General features: G+C 35.0%; 1 protein-coding gene across 1 annotated transcript in view; it reads left to right on the forward strand.

The window, feature by feature from the left end:
* CYYR1 (cysteine and tyrosine rich 1) overlaps nucleotides 1-18,859 on the forward strand; it is a 251,918-nt gene extending 233,059 nt beyond the window's left edge. The window contains exons 3-4 of the mRNA XM_053705996.1: nucleotides 4,166-4,323; nucleotides 17,635-18,859. Of these exons, the coding sequence (XP_053561971.1) occupies nucleotides 4,166-4,323; nucleotides 17,635-17,768 (292 nt within the window). The 3' untranslated portion in view covers nucleotides 17,769-18,859. The remainder of the gene's footprint in view (nucleotides 1-4,165; nucleotides 4,324-17,634) is intronic.
* The last annotated feature ends 754 nt before the right edge of the window (nucleotides 18,860-19,613 follow it).

Here is a 19,613-nt window from a genome sequence, read left to right on the forward strand (position 1 = left end):
ATCTCTGGATGCAGAGAAGGCCTTCGACAGAGTGGAATGGCCATTTATGTTCAAAGTTATGGCTAGATATGGTTTTGGGGAAAAGTTCTGCACCTTTATTAGAAATATCTATTCGGATGCTAAGGCATCGATTATGATCAATAATGAATTAACCCAACCCTTCACACTTTCAAGAGGCACGCGACAGGGATGCCCACTTTCCCCCCTGTTATTTAACCAAGTGGGAGGAAACCAAGAATATAACTAGATTCACTATACCAATCATATCTGGGAGGAGGGTTAGCACTACCTAATTTGGAATGGTACAATTTATCAACCTTATTAAAATTTCCAGTAGACTGGCTCTTCCAGTCATTCAAATTATCAGACAAGTACCTAGAAGAACAGATCTGTGCCCCCCATTCCATCGGTTTTATACTACATGCATCAAATAAGATCTTGGGTAAGTCAATTGCCAACCACCCTTTACTCAGAGACATCTTAGGAGCATGGAGAAAGACCATGAAGTTTTGTGGCTACTCGATTGCAGTCTCCAAATGGCTACCTATTCAAGGTAACTGTTATTTCCCATTAGGTAACTCAGTTAACACTTTCAGTTTATGGTCACCTATTAAAACCCTTGTGGTTGCAGATTTTTATGATTTTAAGTCTAGAAAATTTTATAATTTTTTAGATTTTCAAAATATTTTTCCTACAGTACAGAAAAAACAAATGTTTTATTTTTTGCAAGCCAAAGATTATATCCGTAAATTATCTTACTTATATCCTCAGATCTTTCAAGATCATCCATTAATGGATTATTTAAAAAGGGAGAAAATTTCTTTATCCTCTATATATAAGATCTTAAGGTCTGCAAAAACAGATAAATATATAGAACGAGCAAGGTCCCACTGGGAGAGAATAATAAATTTACCGGACCTTTCAGAGCGACTAATTAATAGTTTAAGGACAACGTTTTCCATCTCCAACTCAACTTACTTGAGAGAAACGCAATTCAGGATCTTTAATAGAGATTACCTTACCCCGCGGCGGGTAGCCAAGTGGAATAGTAAGGTTAAAAACGTCTGCACTAAATGCCATTTAATTGATCCAGATTTGGGACATTTATTGTGGGACTGCCCGAAGGTCAATCAGTTTTGGCACAAGATAGCATATTTTCTTTCACAAATAACAAGTATTAAAATAGCTTTTTCAATAAACTCTATAATCCTACTATCTCCTTGTCCATTATGGGGGAATAAGAAGAGATTTATTTTAGTAGCAATACTGAATCTCAGAAAGCTTCTTTTTAGCAATTGGTCTAAACCCCGGGTACCTACGATTAAGGAAGCAAAAAAGCTTCTCATTGATACGGCAATAATAGCAGCCCATGATTTTAGGCTAGAAAGGAAGAAAGACAATTCACATCTAAAGGAATGGAAAGATCTTGTCCTAAGTCAGGGTAATGACTTTATTGCAAACATAGAACAAATCATTAATATTCAGTTATAGTGAAGGGCGAAGGGCCCTGAGTGGGAGATTCCTTCAGCTCGAAATGGACGGGGGGTTGAGAGGGGGGGGGGGAGATGTATGGAAAAACCTTTTTTTTTTGTTTGTTTGTTTGTTTCTCTCCCTTCTTTGTCAATTGGTATTCTTTGAAATTATCAACCCATATTAAAAAGTAAAATAATGGTCACTTATGCTCTCTTGATACCCACAATGTATATTTAAATATTGTTATACTGTACTGGATACATGTGAGTATCCAACTTTTGTATTATTATTCTGCTGTTTATCAATAAAATAATTAAAAAAAAAAGCTATTTCATATAGCAAAATAAACCCTAAGGCAGTAATGTCTCATGCTCTGCCCTTGGTAGAACAAGTAATTGCAAACACATTAAAGGAAAAATCAATTATAGTACACTGTTCCTTTAAAGAGTATGGCATCATTTATATTGTTCAATAGAGAGCATATCTATCCATTATCATAATTACAATGTATCCTTTGTTTTACTAGTCTAGATGGTTACTATGTTTAGTTATAGTTTTATGGTTATATTGTGTTTATTTTGTTCTCTTTGTTAAAAAGAACTGGTCTGTTCAACCTCTTGAGCTCTGTGTCTCCCTCCCTTTTGTACCCTTTTATGGTTGAATACTAAATAAAGCTGGTTTCCCAAAAAAACATGGAGATGGCAGTTGAGCAACAAAAAATATAAATAAACAGGAAAATCTCCCTCAACTTTATTGGTAAACAAAAACACACATCCACAAGCATAAAACACGTCAAATTGATTGTACATTGTTTTAGCAAATTTTAGATGCAGCAACAAAAAATGTTTTCCCCTTCCCTTTAATACATTTTTACCAAGCTCCATGAAATTATTTTATTTTAGAATATGTAAACATTTTCTCCTAATCCAGATTTGTTGTTCACTGTGTCTAAGTTAATTATGTAGAAATAATGCAGAATTGCTTCCATACTGTTGTGAGAAGGGCATATCTAATGCTGAGAGGTTTTAACTATATCACGCTCCCTTCTGTTCTGTAGCACACACACACAATTACATTTGTGCTGGCACCAGCAAGAAACCATATACCAGCGAGACATAATTATCACTATATTAAGCTGTCTGTAGCCCAAAGGCAAGGCCTAAATGCTACACTCTTGTTTTCTATTACTCATTATATTACATAGTCATTCTCATCGACATATAAATGGTCTGTTGATCTTTTTGTTCGCCCTGGAAGAAAAGAGAAAGTATCTTAGTAACTTTTTATTATGGTTTTGTTGTGTTAGGGCTTGACAAATCCCATGTGCCAGGGAGTCATAGTTCCTAAAATTATATTTGTTGCTGCTATTTTATTTATTTTTTTCTATTCTTATCTACATATAGCTATATTTAAATGCCTTATTTTGCTCTCAAAACATTTGTGGCTGCATCTTTAATATTTTGTTTTTTGTCTGTCTCATTATTTTCATATTCAATTGTCAACCCCTTTGTAAAAGTGATGGTAAATTCTCACCTTTATAAGAATAGATTTGGAAATTTAGTGATATTTTAGATGGAGTTTAATTTATCAGTTGTAATGAAAATGTGCTATAACTTACTTTTTAATATACTGTAGATATGAAATGTAAATACCTTGCGCTCCATACTTTAGATATGAAATTCAAATACCTTGCGCTCCTCCGCCCACTTAAAAAGTAACATTTTCTGTGAGCCAAATGTTTTAGTGCTCTCCCCTTAAAGGGACATTGTACACTAGATTTTTCTTTGCATAAATGTTTTGTAGATGATCCATTTATATAGCCCATCTGGGAGTGTTTTTGTAACAATGTATAGTTTTGCTTATTTTTTAATAACATTGTGCTGATTTTCTAACCAAGCCCCAAAGTGTTAGATGTATACCGATGTCTGCAGCTGTTTGTATAATCTGTCTTTTCATATTCAGGGAATATGATGATAAGTGCAAACACCAGTGATAAACCCCTTATTGCGTGCATAACTGTTAGTACTCCACTCACAATCTGTCCGATAGGCTGTTGCTAACTGAAAATGACTGATGTTTAAATAACTTTAACATGTAATGTTGGGAAGTCATTTAACTAATAAAAAATATTTTATAAAGCCCACACTATTCTTTTCATATGCAGATTTTATACATTTGTTCTTTTAACTAATCATTTAGGGGTCGATTTACTAATGGGCGGGCGAACATGATCCGCTGTAGTGATTCATGTCCGCCGCACATCGATAAATGCCAATAGCATACAACGTCGGCATTTATCATTGCCCAAGCATTTCTAGTGAAATGCTTGAGCAATGCCATCCCTTGCACATTCGCGGCCAATCGGCTGCTAGCAGGGGGTGTCAATTAACCCAATCGTATCCGATTGGGCTGATTGCTGTCCGCCGCCTCAGAGGTGGCGGACAAATTAAGGAGCAGTGGTCTTAAGACCGTTGCTTCTTAACTCCTGTTTCCGGTGAGCCTGAAGGCTGGCGCAGAAACAGGTCAATACGGGGCATGATAAATCGGCCCCTTAGTACCCTTATTCTGTTTTATGTTACCCTTTCATCTTTATGCTTCTAATCTGTCAGTTCTTTTAAAGCTATACCATTGAATTTTCAAATTGATCTGCAATCATTTTTTGCTAATTTGATTTTTTTTCTGTATTTTTTAGGGGCACTGCAATAGCAGGGATTGTGTTTGGCATTGTCTTTATCATGGGAGTGATTGCAGGAATTGCTATATGTATATGCATGTGTATGAAGAGCAGCAGAGGTACTCGTGTGGGGGTTATCCAGACGACTCATATTAACGCAATCAGCTCATACCCAGGTAAGCAACTGCCTTATAGCCATGGTGCTGATGTCTCTATCAATTATTACTGTGTGTGTGTGCGTGGACATCCACAAAAACTGTTCTGGGGGCAGGGGGGTAATAAAGTTAAATATGCCCAGGCAATAAACACACACACAAATTTTAGAATAATGTGCTTCTTTCTCTAAAACAGAACAAAATTTAGGGGAATCAAAAGAAAAAAATGGACATTCAACTGTCTTTTTTTCCTGCTGTTTGGAGAGGAAAATCCAGGGAGGGCACATGCCCCCTCCCCACCTGTGTATGTATATATATATATATATATATATATATATACACACACACACACATATATATATATATATATATATATATATATATATATATATATATATATATATATATATCCAAATGTAGTGTTGTTGCACTCTCATCACCAATTGTCACCAACCGCCAGGGTGCTATAGTAGTTACAACACAGGAAATTTGCATTAAGCGCTCACTGGTCTTCCGTCATCTGTGATACAAAACTTACACCAATAAATAAGTTTTGTATCACAAATGACTGAAGACCAGTGAGTGCTTAATGCAAATTGACTATATATATATATATATATATATATATATATATATATATATATATATATATATATATATATATATATACACACAAATTGTAAAACGAAGAAGTCAAGATATATATTTTATATAGCTTTTTAAACAATACTATTCTGTACTGATATGCATGAATGGGAAGTTTTTTTCTTAATGACAGCCCTTACTGTAATTTAACATTAGGTTCCAGATTCTGTAGAATGTTTCAGTACACTGAAAAATCTATCTTGTTAAACAATGGAAAGCAACATAATTTATCTTGTCTCATATCCATAGATTTGAGATAACTTCATGTATAGCAATTTAAGATCAGTTGTTTCTCTGGTATGCACCTGGATTAGACATAAGCCTTCGAGCATTAGATTTAAAAAACATGGAAGTGAAAATTAAATTTCAATGATTCAGATACATCATGCCGTTTTAAACAAATTTCAGCTTTGTCTCTTGTATCACATCTCCATCCTTCTCTTGGTATTCTTTGTTATATTTGTTATATTCCTATATAGACTAAGGAGCTTGGATGTGTCTTAAGCACTGAATGACAGCAGTAACAATGTTTTCAAAGGGACATTATACACTAGATTTTTCTTTGCATAAATGTTTTGTTGATGATCCATTTATATAGCCTTTACAGTTTTGTTTTAATGTATAGTTTTGCTTATTTTTTTAAATATCATTGCACTGATTTTCAGACTCCTAACCAAGCCCCAAAGTTTTAGGAGAATACTGATGTATACCTACTCCAGCTTGCTACTGTTTGTGTAAAGAGACTTTTCATATGCAGAGAAAGGGGGAGGGGGGGTCTGCTTTTTTTGCACTTGCAGTGGGTGTTCCAACTAATCTTTTTAACAGTGCTAAACTGGGAGCTTCTAAGTAAGTTTTTAAACAGTTTTATACTGGAATTTTATATCAGCATCTGTGCATATTATTTTTTATAGTAGTGTCTAATACATGCAGTTAAATGAAACTTGGAGTATATTGTCCCTTTAATGTTACACATTCTTGAGCAATAGAAGGTGGAAGCATTTGGAAATGCAAGTACTGCTATACCATATAGTGCTGAAAAACACACATGCTCCTATCAAGGTATGCTCTTTAACAAACAATACCAACACAACAAGGTAAAATTGATCATTGTAACTTTTTTTCTCCTTAAATAGGATACATGACATAGTCTTTATAGGTTACCATTGGCAAAACCTGTGAAATACTATTGCCTATAGTTGGCATTTTTATAAACTGTCAAGGACTGAATGTGATAGATTTTTTTCAGTGAACTAAAACAGACCCAACAGTAAGACAGGTGATGCCATCAATGTGACAAAACTTTCTTTAATAGAGCTATTCTGACACTTTGTCCTATATACAGAGTTCAACACCTCTTGTTATTATGAGCTGTGAGACTATTTTTATTTAGAAACTACATTGTCCTACATTTTATTGCAATTGCATTTATAATCAGTCTTGCAAGTCATTTTATTGTTTTTCAATAGTAAAACTCCACCTACCTTACTTGCCTTATTTGGAGGAATCAATCCTGACTTGTTGAAGAAGAACTTGCAACAGCACTACACTAGGGTTAGGGAGTTGCTTAATTATCAGGAGAAATAAATTGTCCTAAGCTTGAGTGCTTATGCATAAATTAACTTGGAAAAAATTGTCAACATAGAAGTTGGGCAAAAGTATGCATCTATATAGCACTTCAGTCTCCCTTAATTAATTGAGAAACATCAAAATCGCAGGATGTAATGAGGTGATGTGTTTAAAATTTAACCTTTATTAGCTTATGTTAAAATTGCAAAACAAACACAACAAAACATATAAAATTACAATAAGATTAGACCAGTAAAGAATACTCAGCTACCCCACTAATAATAGTGGGAGGAGAAATGTACTCGTCCTGGGATAGATGGAATAGAAATTTGGGTATAATATTGGCACTAAATCCACCCTTATATATGATCTGTTATGTATCTTAGGTATAATGAACCATCTGTATCAATCTAGTAAGGTTCAACAACCAGTGATAGTGCAGGAGATATAACTGTATCTGCTCCTAGTATGAAATACTTAAACACCCATCTATAATGTGGTGTAAATGTACTTGAGAGTGGTGGAGATAAAATTTATTTATCAATATTGTAGATAGATCTAAAATATTATTTGGGTCTCACACTCTCAATTTACAGGGCAATAATTATTTGGGTCCTGTGTTTCTTGTCACAGGCTCATATTGTTGTTGCTGGATACCTATCTAGGCACTAAGAGTGATAATGGAAATAATAAGAGTTGCAAACTGGTGAAGTGTTTGTCTCAACTTCTGTATATGCAATACTTTGGGTCTTGTGTTTCTTGTCACAGGCTCATATTGTTAGATGCAGAGTGCCTGTCTAGGTACTTAGGGTGATAATACCTATGATATGAGTTGCACATTGGTTATAGAGAGTTAATATAATACGGAGTGTAAAGTCCCACACCTAGATTGACCACTGCGTCTTTTGTCAGTGGCTCATATTATCACAGGTAAAGTAAATAATGTCTATAAGTAGATGGAAGGATTTGGCCAAAATAAGAAACTTAGATTATTCTGCATTCGTGGCTGCCAAATTGGCAGAACAGATAATAATAATTGTTATAAAAGTACCAGTGGGATATATTGTATCATATTAAATAAATACCCAAGGTACTTAAATCTTCAGGATTAAGCAGATAATATTGTTTATTTTGGATAGATGCCAAAATGGCCAGATTATACTAGCATAAGGTAATTATATTGTATGCATGTTAGATACATTAGTATCCGAATAAATTAGGCCTGGGGACAAGGTTTATAATATACTCCCACATAGAAAGCTCCTAATGTACATTTAAATATGGTGATAGTTAATGGTTACATGGAAAGAGTAATCCTTTGTAGTTTGTGTGTTATACAGATTGGCCAGCATCGATTGCTGCAATGCTGTTTTAATAAACGTGGTTAAAGTTGCTCACATAAATGGCTACAATCTGAATTGGCTACTGATAAGTATAGTTATAAAAGGATATAATGTGAATATAGGCTCCCACTAACTTTACATGTAAATTATATTGGTTGTACAATGGAGCTAGGACATCATTATAAGGCACCAGCGAAATACTACTGGGTAGAACTATTGAAAGTTAACATGTATCTCTGATACTGTTGCATATATTCTATCATTCATGCTTCTATAGTTTAACCCTGTTAAATTAAATAGTCTTATGAGTATAACTAGGTTCGCTAGTGCTTAAATTACAGTAGAGAGGTAGCGGAGAATTAACTTATTTACAATACAACTAAATAGATTGTTGGCATGGTCTAATTTTAATGCTGAGTTAAAAACTGTTGAGTGTTGCAAAGCATTCAACACCCTCCCCTGACATGTTTCGCCGACAAGGTGGCGGCTTTTTCGAGGTGACGCGCGCTGGCGTCTCCGGGTGTTTATCAACTCGGCTCCACCTCCGATTTGAATCTGTAGCCAATCAGAGCCATCCTACCATAGGCAGGTTCTACACTGAGACGGATCGCTTGTCATTCCATCGAAGATTGGTTATAGAGATATATTGCAATGTAATAATGGTTTACACAGTGTGTTAGTATGAACCAAAAAGAAAGAAGGAGGACTTATTGTTTTCATTTGTCTCCGAAAATAAGGATAAACATTGGAGCTGTTAGCTAATATAATAGCTATGTCAGTTATGTATTGTGTGATTTATTGTGTAAATACAGCCATATTTAGATGTAATTAGATATAACATGGACTGACCAATGGATGAAAATAATAATAAAGGTTTTTAATGTATATTTCATTTAAATAAATGCGTACATGGGGTATTGGATGAATTGTTGAATTTAACTAAAATATGTGTATAGTTGTATTGGTTGAGGTCCCGGAATTAAATATCTAAGTGTTATTAACAATTTTTGCCAATTATGGCACAAAATCCTTGAGTGTATACATATCAAGAGTAAGATTGAGTGAATGAAAGAAACCAGGGGGTTTAAAAATTGGATTAAAATGGAAGGGGAAAGGTAGACACTAATGACAGAATGAAGTGAGGGCTCAGAAAAAATTGGAGAAAAATGAGGTGAGGACCCTGCGTGTGTGTAACAAAATTGTGATTGGAATATGACATTCCTGAACATGGTGCAGGGGTTACTATTCATAAGGTGTACATGTGGGAGGGGGGCAAAATCGGGTACTTGGGGTAGGGTGAAGGTGTGTGACGGTATGAGTGGCGCCACTTCGAATTCCAGTGGGGAGAATGAATATAGAGAAAATGAGAGGGATGTAATGAGGAATGTTTAAGTGAGAGTGTTTAGATTTCAAATTAGAAATGGGGGACAAGTGTGTGAAAATGCGTGGGGATAAAAAAAGGAACCGTGACTGTGACGTTAAGACACAGTAAATATAATGATTGCATTAGTCAATTAAAAAACTAACTAAGTGATACTTAAGGTGATTATAATCATGGGGTGAACACAAAGGGAATAAATAAATGTAAAAGTGTGGAGTGAAAATCCTAAGTGTAAGTTCTGTCCATTGTATAATACAACAGTGAATTTATCACTAACCAGGGATACAATATCAACCATTCTGAATGGCATAGTAGTTTAAGATCCAATACCTTATCTATAGCATTGAGATCATGTTTTCACTGACTTGTAACTTAAGTTTCACAAATTGAAACTTGATTTTTGGAATGAAGGTTTAAATGAACATTGAATAATTATTTTGTTCATTTAGTCCTTTTGGCTGGACACAATTCATTAAATAAATCCATCTTGTTTCAATTTTTAGCAATGCTTTTTCCAGATCGCCTCCTCTCAGGCCTAGTGATATTTTCTGTATACCATAGCATTGTAGCTCTGAGGTTTTAGATTGGTGATGTTTCATGAAATGTGAAGCTACGGAAGTAGTTTTTTTATCTTTGGATACATCAAGAGATGCATTCCTGATATTTCGGAGATGTTCCATAATTCTTGTGTGCAGTTTTCGTGTAGTCATTCCTACATAGGTGTACGGACATGTGCATTGAAGTGCATAAATCACTCCCACTGTATTGCAGCTTATGTATGTTTGGATAGGATGTTGTGTGCCAAATCTATCAATGATCGTCTTTTTCTTTTTGATCATGTGGCTGCAAGTGGAGCAACTTCCACACGGGAAGGAACCTTTCTCAATACTCTTGCGCTGATGATTTTTCTTGACATAATGGCTTGGGCTCAATATTTCTTTTAGATTTTTGGCTCTTCTGTAGCCTATGTCAGGTTTAGCTCCTATGAATTTGTTAAGTTGCTGATCTAATTGCAATATGTGCCAATTTTTTTGTATTATGCCTACAATTTGGTCTGTTTGATCATTGTGTGTTAATATTAGACGAGTTTTGTTATCCTGCTTTTTGTTTTTCACTTTTAATAAGTCTGCTCTGGGAGTTTGGTAGGATCTGCGTTTTGCTTTGCGAATTGATCTTTTACTATAGCCTCTGGTGATAAGTCGGCTTTCCAGTTCTAGTGCTCTAGTTTTAAATGTAGCATTGTCTGAGCAGTTGCGTCTCATTCTAAGGAACTCGCCTACTGGTAGAGACTTAGTAGTGTTGGGGGCATGAGCACTTGTAGCGTATAGCACGTTGTTAGTTGCTGTCTTTTTTCTAAAGAGATCTGTGCTTAAACATCCATCGTTTTCTTTTGTGATCAGTAGATCTAAGAAGGAAACTTGAGTTTGACTTTTTTCGTAGGTTAGTCTGATGTTCAAGTTGTTTTGATTCAGGGTTTGGAGGAACATTTCTAGTTCTGTTGTGGTTCCTTCCCATATGAACATGATGTCATCAATATATCTAATCCATAATGGGATATTCTGGATATATTGATCATAAGTGTCAGAGAATACTATTGTTTGCTCCCACCAGCCTAGAAATAAGTTGGCATAGGTGGGAGCGCACGCAGTACCCATGGCGGTACCCTGTGTTTGCACAGTCCAAAGAATTCAGCAGCACTCACCACTATGTAGAAAATTCCATTTTTATTGGGATATTTCGAAATAGAAAAGACAACGTTTCGGACCTCTAGTCCTTAATCATGTTTGACATGATTAAGGACTAGAGGTCCGAAACGTTGTCTTTTCTATTTCGAAATATCCCAATAAAAATGGAATTTTCTACATAGTGGTGAGTGCTGCTGAATTCTTTGGACTGTGCTATTATTTTAAGGGTTTTGTGTGGTACCCTTACAGCCTGCACCACCTTGTTATCTTAGTGCTGTACCACTATTGGACTGTGGTACCCTGTGTTTGCAAATAAAAAATTTTACTAAACAGAAAGAAATTTTTGGTTAGCACAAATTGTAATAAATCCAAGATAAATTGGTTATGTTCTTCACTCTCTTCTGTATCCATATCCAGGAAATATTGTACTGCCTTTAGTCCTTGTTTGTGATTTATACTCGTATATAACGATTCGACATCGGCTGTAACAAGCCATGTGTCTTTGGAGATATTAATGCCATTCAGTTGTTGTAATACTTCCATAGTATCTCTTACATAACTGGAAATTTGGGTCAGGAATTGTCTCAGTCTGAGGTCGATGTACTGACTTGCTCTTTCTGTTAGATTTTCATTCCCTGAGACTATAGGGCGGCCAGGAGGTTGTTGCTGGTTTTTATGAACCTTAGGAATGAGGTAGAATGTCGCTATTTTAGGATGTGGTGTACTAAGGAATTTGCTTTCTTTCTGAGTGATTATTCCTTTTTTCTTTGCTGTTTCAATCAGTGTGTTATATTGTTGATGAAATTGTACAGCTGGGCTTCCCCATAATTCCTTGTAGCATTCCTTATTTTTGAGCTGTGTGATAGCTTCCTTGACATACATTTCCTCAGGCCAAATTACAATATTCCCACCCTTATCTGCATTCCTGATGATCACGTCATCCCATGATTCCATATCTTTGAGAGCCTTGCGTTCTTGTGTAGTTAGATTTTTCTTCTTCGGGTGTATATTCATTTGGTTGATAGCATTAGAGACAGCTAAATTGAATGTATCAATACTGGAACTGGTATTACTTGAAGGAGTGAATTTAGATGGAATGACAAGCGATCCGTCTCAGTGTAGAACCTGCCTATGGTAAGATGGCTCTGATTGGCTACAGATTCAAATCGGAGGTGGAGCCGAGGTGATAAACACCCGGAGACGCCAGCGCGCGTCACCTTCGAAAAAGCCGCCACCTTGTCGGTGAAACATGTCAGGGGAGGGTGTTGAATGCTTTTCAACACTCAACAGTTTTTAACTCAGCATTAAAATTAGACCATGCCAACAATCTATTTAGTTGTATTGTAAATAAGTTAATTCTCCGCTACCTCTCTACCGTAATTTAAGCACTAGCGAACCTAGTTATACTCATAAGACTATTTAATTTAACAGGGTTAAACTATAGAAGCATGAATGATAGAATATATGCAACAGTATCAGAGATATATGTTAACTTTCAATAGTTCTACCCAGTAGTATTTCGCTGGTGCCTTATAATGATGTCCTAGCTCCATTGTACAACCAATATAATTTACATGTAAAGTTAGTGGGAACCTATATTCACATTATATCCTTTTATAACTATACTTATCAGTAGCCAATTCAGATTGTAGCCATTTATGTGAGCAACTTTAACCACGTTTATTAAAACAGCATTGCAGCAATCGATGCTGGCCAATCTGTATAACACACAAGCTACAAAGGATTACTCTTTCCATGTAACCATTAACTATCACCATATTTAAATGTACATTAGGAGCTTTCTATGTGGGAGTATATTATAAACCTTGTCCCCAGGCCTAATTTATTCGGATACTAATGTATCTAACATGCATACAATATAATTACCTTATGCTAGTATAATCTGGCCATTTTGGCATCTATCCAAAATAAACAATATTATCTGCTTAATCCTGAAGATTTAAGTACCTTGGGGAGTGTTGAAATATTTATTTAATATGATACAATATATCCCACTGGTACTTTTATAACAATTATTATTATCTGTTCTGCCAATTTGGCAGCCACGAATGCAGAATAATCTAAGTTTCTTATTTTGGCCAAATCCTTCCATCTACTTATAGACATTATTTACTTTACCTGTGATAATATGAGCCACTGACAAAAGACGCGGTGGTCAATCTAGGTGTGGGACTTTACACTCCGTAATATATTAACTCCGTTAACCAATGTGCAACTCATATCATAGGTATTATCACCCTAAGTACCTAGACAGGCACTCTGCATCTAACAATATGATAACAAAAGATATAAGGAGGGTGGTGCATATAGAACATACACCACACTCCTAGGGGGCGCTAACAATAAGCAGCAAACAGTAAGCAGATATATACAGATAATTAAGAGAATATACAATAAACCTAGCACACTTATATCAGATTATTAGAGATGATATGCTCACAAGTGGACCCAGATGATATTGGTATAATCAAATAACAAAATGTCCACGCAAAGAATAATCCAAAAGAAAGAAGGCAGCTCTCTGTCATAGGACGGTCATCCTGGTGTGGCGTGATCTATAAGAGAAAGAAGCACAGAGGCGCCAACATGGCCTAGTAACGTCACGGCAGTCAGATACAAAACATCAGCAGGATAGGAAATATACTCACAAGCGTAGCGCACCCAAATGGTGCTATTGTGGCAGCCTGGAACATCAAACAGTGGTCCAGCTCACTGGTGTCTCCAGCCAGATAGAGATGATCCTTGGAGAGGGCCTATCCTATGATGCCTATAAGGGCAAAAAAGGCACACACATAGCCCAGTAACGTTTGTACACCAGATAAAAAAGGATTCAAGGTTGTACTTACAGGAAACAAAGCACCACCAGGTGCAATATCAGCAGTACTGGGACCTCTCAGCCGCCCAGTGGACTGTGGAATCCAATTTGCAGGATGCATAAAATCACCACTTTGGAAGATAGAACTAGCACACACACTCTGCCCCCAAACAGGAGCAGAATAATTGTGATAAAGCAAGTGTATATTTAAAAACTTTTATTTTAAAAACAGCGACATGTTTCTCAGCCACCACAGGCTGTTTCCTCAGGCTATGTTAAAATGTTAACAACACTTGCTTTATAAAGACAATAGAACACATAAAACTAAATCTGATAGGCTAATTAATTTCTAAAGTGTGAACACCTGTTGCACAGGTCAGCAGTTGGTAGGCATGGAAACCCCTATATACAAAGCTCTCATATGTAACACAAACCATTATGAGCAAATCCCAAATAAGAATAGATATCTCTGTATTAACCTCCATACCATTGCCATACCCAAAATAGACAATAGCAATAACCTTGTAACCCTTCAAATTAAGATTAAAAAATAAAAAATGGAAAACAGTAATATAACAATCACAATAAAAACATTTGTTATACACCTCAAAATAAAATAATCACAATATGTACAACAATATAATATACCCACATAAAAAACATAAGCAGGATACATGTATTTTAATAGTCTCTATTCTACATATAATCACATAATATGCCTGACCACATGTATGCTTTATATCACAATAGATCTATATTTTTCCTTTAGTATTATAGACCTTAATTGGTATTATATCTACATTGTACCCTCCTTTAAAGTGTGACATTTATTTCTCTGCCCTAACAAAAAAGCTCTCATTTGTAACACAAACCATTTTGTCTCTGCCCTAACAAAAAAGCTCTCATATGTAACACAAACCATTTCCACACTTTATTCTTGGCTTATCATTTTTATTATATATTACAAATATTTTGTTAGTACATTTATATTAAATATAGGTACATACATTTAGCATATATGATATCACAGATAGGGTTTAACATTAGTTAGTCATTGTGTAATTTTTTTTTTTTTTTTTGGCCTTTATTAGGCTAGGTCACATTGACACTTTTTCACACCAATATCACATCACACATAGATAGGGGTTGCTGATTGTTTTTGCATTATCCTACACAGTGGTTGTTTAGTATTTCGCCATGTGTAACAATTTTTTTTTATTTTTTTTTTATTTTCTACTTACATTAGCGGTATAGCACTTTAATATTATTATTACTTATAAGATTACCATGATCAGATGACTTATTTATAGGATACAAGGGTATCTTTATGTTGGACCAATGATTACACATATTTACATATATACTTTCTGCACGTCATTTAGATATAGCTTTAGGTTTTGATTACATTCCACACTTTATTCTTGGCTTATCATTTTTATTATATATTATAAATATCTTGCTAGTACATTTATATTAAATATAGGTACATACATTTTGCATATATGATATCACAGATAGGGTTTATCATTATTATTTTTTTTTTTTGAGATTCCCTCTTAGCAAATGTATTTATATATTCATGTTGACACATCTAGTATTAATTACTTATATAGTTATAGGTTATTCTTATTTGAGATTTGCTCAAAATGGTTTGTGTTACATATGAGAGCTTTTTTGTTAGGGCAGAGAAATAAATGTCACACTTTAAAGGAGGGTACAATGTAGATATAATACCAATTAAGGTCTATAATACTAAAGGAAAAATATAGATCTATTGTGATATAAAACATACATGTGGTCAGGCATATTATGTGATTATATGTAGAATAGAGACTATTAAAATACATGTATCCTGCTTATGTTTTTTATGTGGGTATATTATATTGTTGTACATATTGTGATTATTTTATTTTGAGGTGTATAACAAATGTTTTTATTGTGATTGTTATATTACTGTTTTCCATTTTTTAATCTTAATTTGAAGGGTTACAAGGTTATTGCTATTGTCTATTTTGGGTATGGCAATGGTATGGAGGTTAATACAGAGATATCTATTCTTATTTGGATTTGCTCATAATGGTTTGTGTTACATATGAGAGCTTTGTATATAGGGGTTTCCATGCCTACCAACTGCTGACCTGTGCAACAGGTGTTTACACTTTAGAAATTAATTAGCCTATCAGATTTAGTTTTATGTGTTCTATTGTCTTTATAAAGCAAGTGTTGTTAACATTTTAACATAGCCTGAGGAAACAGCCTGTGGTGGCTGAGAAACATGTCGCTGTTTTTAAAATAAAAGTTTTTAAATATACACTTGCTTTATCACAATTATTCTGCTCCTGTTTGGGGGCAGAGTGTGTGTGCTAGTTCTATCTTCCAAAGTGGTGATTTTCTGCATCCTGCAAATTGGATTCCACAGTCCACTGGGCGGCTGAGAGGTCCCAGTACTGCTGATATTGCACCTGGTGGTGCTTTGTTTCCTGTAAGTACAACCTTGAATCCTTTTTTATCTGGTGTACAAACGTTACTGGGCTATGTGTGTGCCTTTTTTGCCCTTATAGGCATCATAGGATAGGCCCTCGCCAAGGATCATCTCTATCTGGCTGGAGACACCAGTGAGCTGGACCACTGTTTGATGTTCCAGGCTGCCACAATAGCACCATTTGGGTGCGCTACGCTTGTGAGTATATTTCCTATCCTGCTGATGTTTTGTATCTGACTGCCGTGACGTTACTAGGCCATGTTGGCGCCTCTCTGTGCTTCTTTCTCTTATAGATCTAACAATATGAGCCTGTGACAAGAAACACAGGACCCAAAGTATTGCATATACAGAAGTTGAGACAAACACTTCACCAGTTTGCAACTCTTATTATTTCCATTATCACTCTTAGTGCCTAGATAGGTATCCAGCAACAACAATATGAGCCTGTGACAAGAAACACAGGACCCAAATAATTATTGCCCTGTAAATTGAGAGTGTGAGACCCAAATAATATTTTAGATCTATCTACAATATTGATAAATAAATTTTATCTCCACCACTCTCAAGTACATTTACACCACATTATAGATGGGTGTTTAAGTATTTCATACTAGGAGCAGATACAGTTATATCTCCTGCACTATCACTGGTTGTTGAACCTTACTAGATTGATACAGATGGTTCATTATACCTAAGATACATAACAGATCATATATAAGGGTGGAATTAGTGCCAATATTATACCCAAATTTCTATTCCATCTATCCCAGGACGAGTACATTTATCCTCCCACTAGTATTAGTGGGGTAGCTGAGTATTCTTTACTGGTCTAATCTTATTGTAATTTTATATGTTTTGTTGTGTTTGTTTTGCAATTTTAACATAAGCTAATAAAGGTTAAATTTTAAACACATCACCTCATTACATCCTGCGATTTTGATGTTTCTCAATTAATTAAGGGAGACTGAAGTGCTATATAGATGCATACTTTTGCCCAACTTCTATGTTGACAATTTTTTCCAATCCTGACTTGTTATTGTGGTAGACAAGACCAGCCATAGTTATTAAGTTAGCAAAATATTTGTTATCTAATATTATTTTTGAAGCCAATAAGGATATGTGACTGGGTTAGGCTTATAATACCTGCCATGTACTTTTCCATTTGTCTGAAATGGAAAACTTTTAATTTTTGGACTTAAATTACAGGAAAACGGGGAAAATAAATAATAGCTATATATCTATATTGCAGAGCTGTTTTATTGCATATCATTAAACATGTTATTAGCCATACATTCATGAGTATGATATCAAGCAATCTTTGATTTAATATGACCATACTATTTTCGATTAATAACAGTAGTATTTTTATGCAGATATTGTTTCTCTTTATTCAGGTGCTCCACCACCATACAGCTATGAGTATGAGATGGAATATCCACTGGATCTACCTCCTCCATACACCCCCACCCAACAAATGCCTATGCAGTATCCTTCACCTCCTCCGTACCCTGGACCATCAAGGAAATGACCTTCATGGAATGGATGTTTACATAATTCAAATAGGACAATATGTTTTAATGTCATACTTGGATAGGATTTTTATAGATGGATTTATGTAGCTATGTATGTTGAGAGGTAAATATGAAGGCCTAGATTACAAGGGGAGTGCTATAATTATTCTGTAAGTAAATCCCATTCTGTACAACAAAAACATACAGTTGTGTGAGAATTAAGTAGCTCAATAGTTTCAATGTAAAAAATCTCACCATTTTACAAAAGCCTGTTTTACGGTGTGAGAACAGTTTTAAAGCCCACTTAACTTGAAAAGCCATTGACATTTTGTTCTGTGAGATAATATCCTGTACTTGATTCTAGACCAAAACCTTGCAAAGGGAAAAAAACATGTTTAGAAAGAATGTATAACAATCAATTTTACAGTACAATGAATATAAATCACACATCCTACACACATTCACTGTATAGCAATAATGCCCCAGCTCAAATAGGTAAACAATTTATTTACAAGTTTTGCTATTATTTTATAAGTGGAAAAGTAAATTTCACAAGTATAAATTGTTATTGTCATGTTACACTGTACAATTGGAAGCACTGTTTACTTGCTACTCTGATAATTTGTGTATGAACAATATTTGCTCTCAAGAGAAAAAACTTTTTCAAATTGTGATATGAGCGCACAGATGCTCACAGTATCAATTTCACTCAATCACAGTTTATGCTAGAAATCTCAAGCAAAATAGTGCTCCACCTGTAATCTAACCCGAAATGTATTCATCCAGCCGTATGTCCTGAAGTGCTTGAATTTATATTTTTGGGTTAAACACAAAACCCAACAATTGTGTGTAGTCAGAATAAATTAAAAACCAAATAAATATACTCTGTAAAGGTCATATTTATTTTTCGGTGCTGTGTGTTTGTGAGAAAGCAGTATTTGTTATTGTTTTTTTAAATGTATAGAGTTTACTCAAATTGCCAAATCTTTTTTTTAAGTAAGAAACCAATACTTGGCTGTGAAATTTAGAAAAAAAGTGTAATTGATAACCATGATATTTAATTTTTTTATTGAAACATGAAAAAAATAAATATACATTTTTAAACATGTTTATCTCTTTGCTTTGCTATTTTTGTTTAATCATTTTATTTATGTTGCTTATCAGTAATTGAATGTCTTAAAACATATTTAAGTAACACCAGTGTGGGACTGATATAGCGGTATTCATTTTGCAGTCATGTGGAATGTTCGAGGCCGGATTGGCCTACCAGGATACCAGGAGATTTTCTACAATTTAAAGGGGTGATTAATCAATGCAATTGGGCTTTAGAGTTCATATAACAACAATCTGGAACTTTTTTTCAATACAAACTAATATAATATAATTTTGAAACAATATATTGGGGGAAGGAGTATTTCAGTAATCATCTTTGAGAAAAATAGGGTGTGCGCATTATAGGGAGTGAACGGGCTGCTTTTTATTCCCAGTCCAGCCCTGGGAATCTGGATTATTATTACTATTATTATTATTGTTTATTTATAAAGCGCCAACAGATTCCGCAGCGCTGCCCATGGGTACAAGGATAACAGTACAATGGAGAAACAATACGATAAGACAAAATTTTACAGACAAAAACAGGGGGAATTGAGGGCCCTATTCCCGTGGGAACTTACAATCTAGATGGGAAGGATGGGAAACAGGAGGTGGGGACTGCAAAGGTGAGAATGATATTAGTGGGGAGATAGAGGGCAGCTGTTAGTTAAGTGAAGTTAATATGTTAATAAGTCGGGTGATAAGCTTCCCTGAACAGAAAGGTCTTTAGGGAACGTTTAAAGGAGAAGAGGTTAGGGGCAAGTCGGACA

Source organism: Bombina bombina, chromosome 3 (genome assembly GCF_027579735.1).
Source record: "Bombina bombina isolate aBomBom1 chromosome 3, aBomBom1.pri, whole genome shotgun sequence".
Lineage (NCBI taxonomy): Eukaryota > Metazoa > Chordata > Amphibia > Anura > Bombinatoridae > Bombina > Bombina bombina.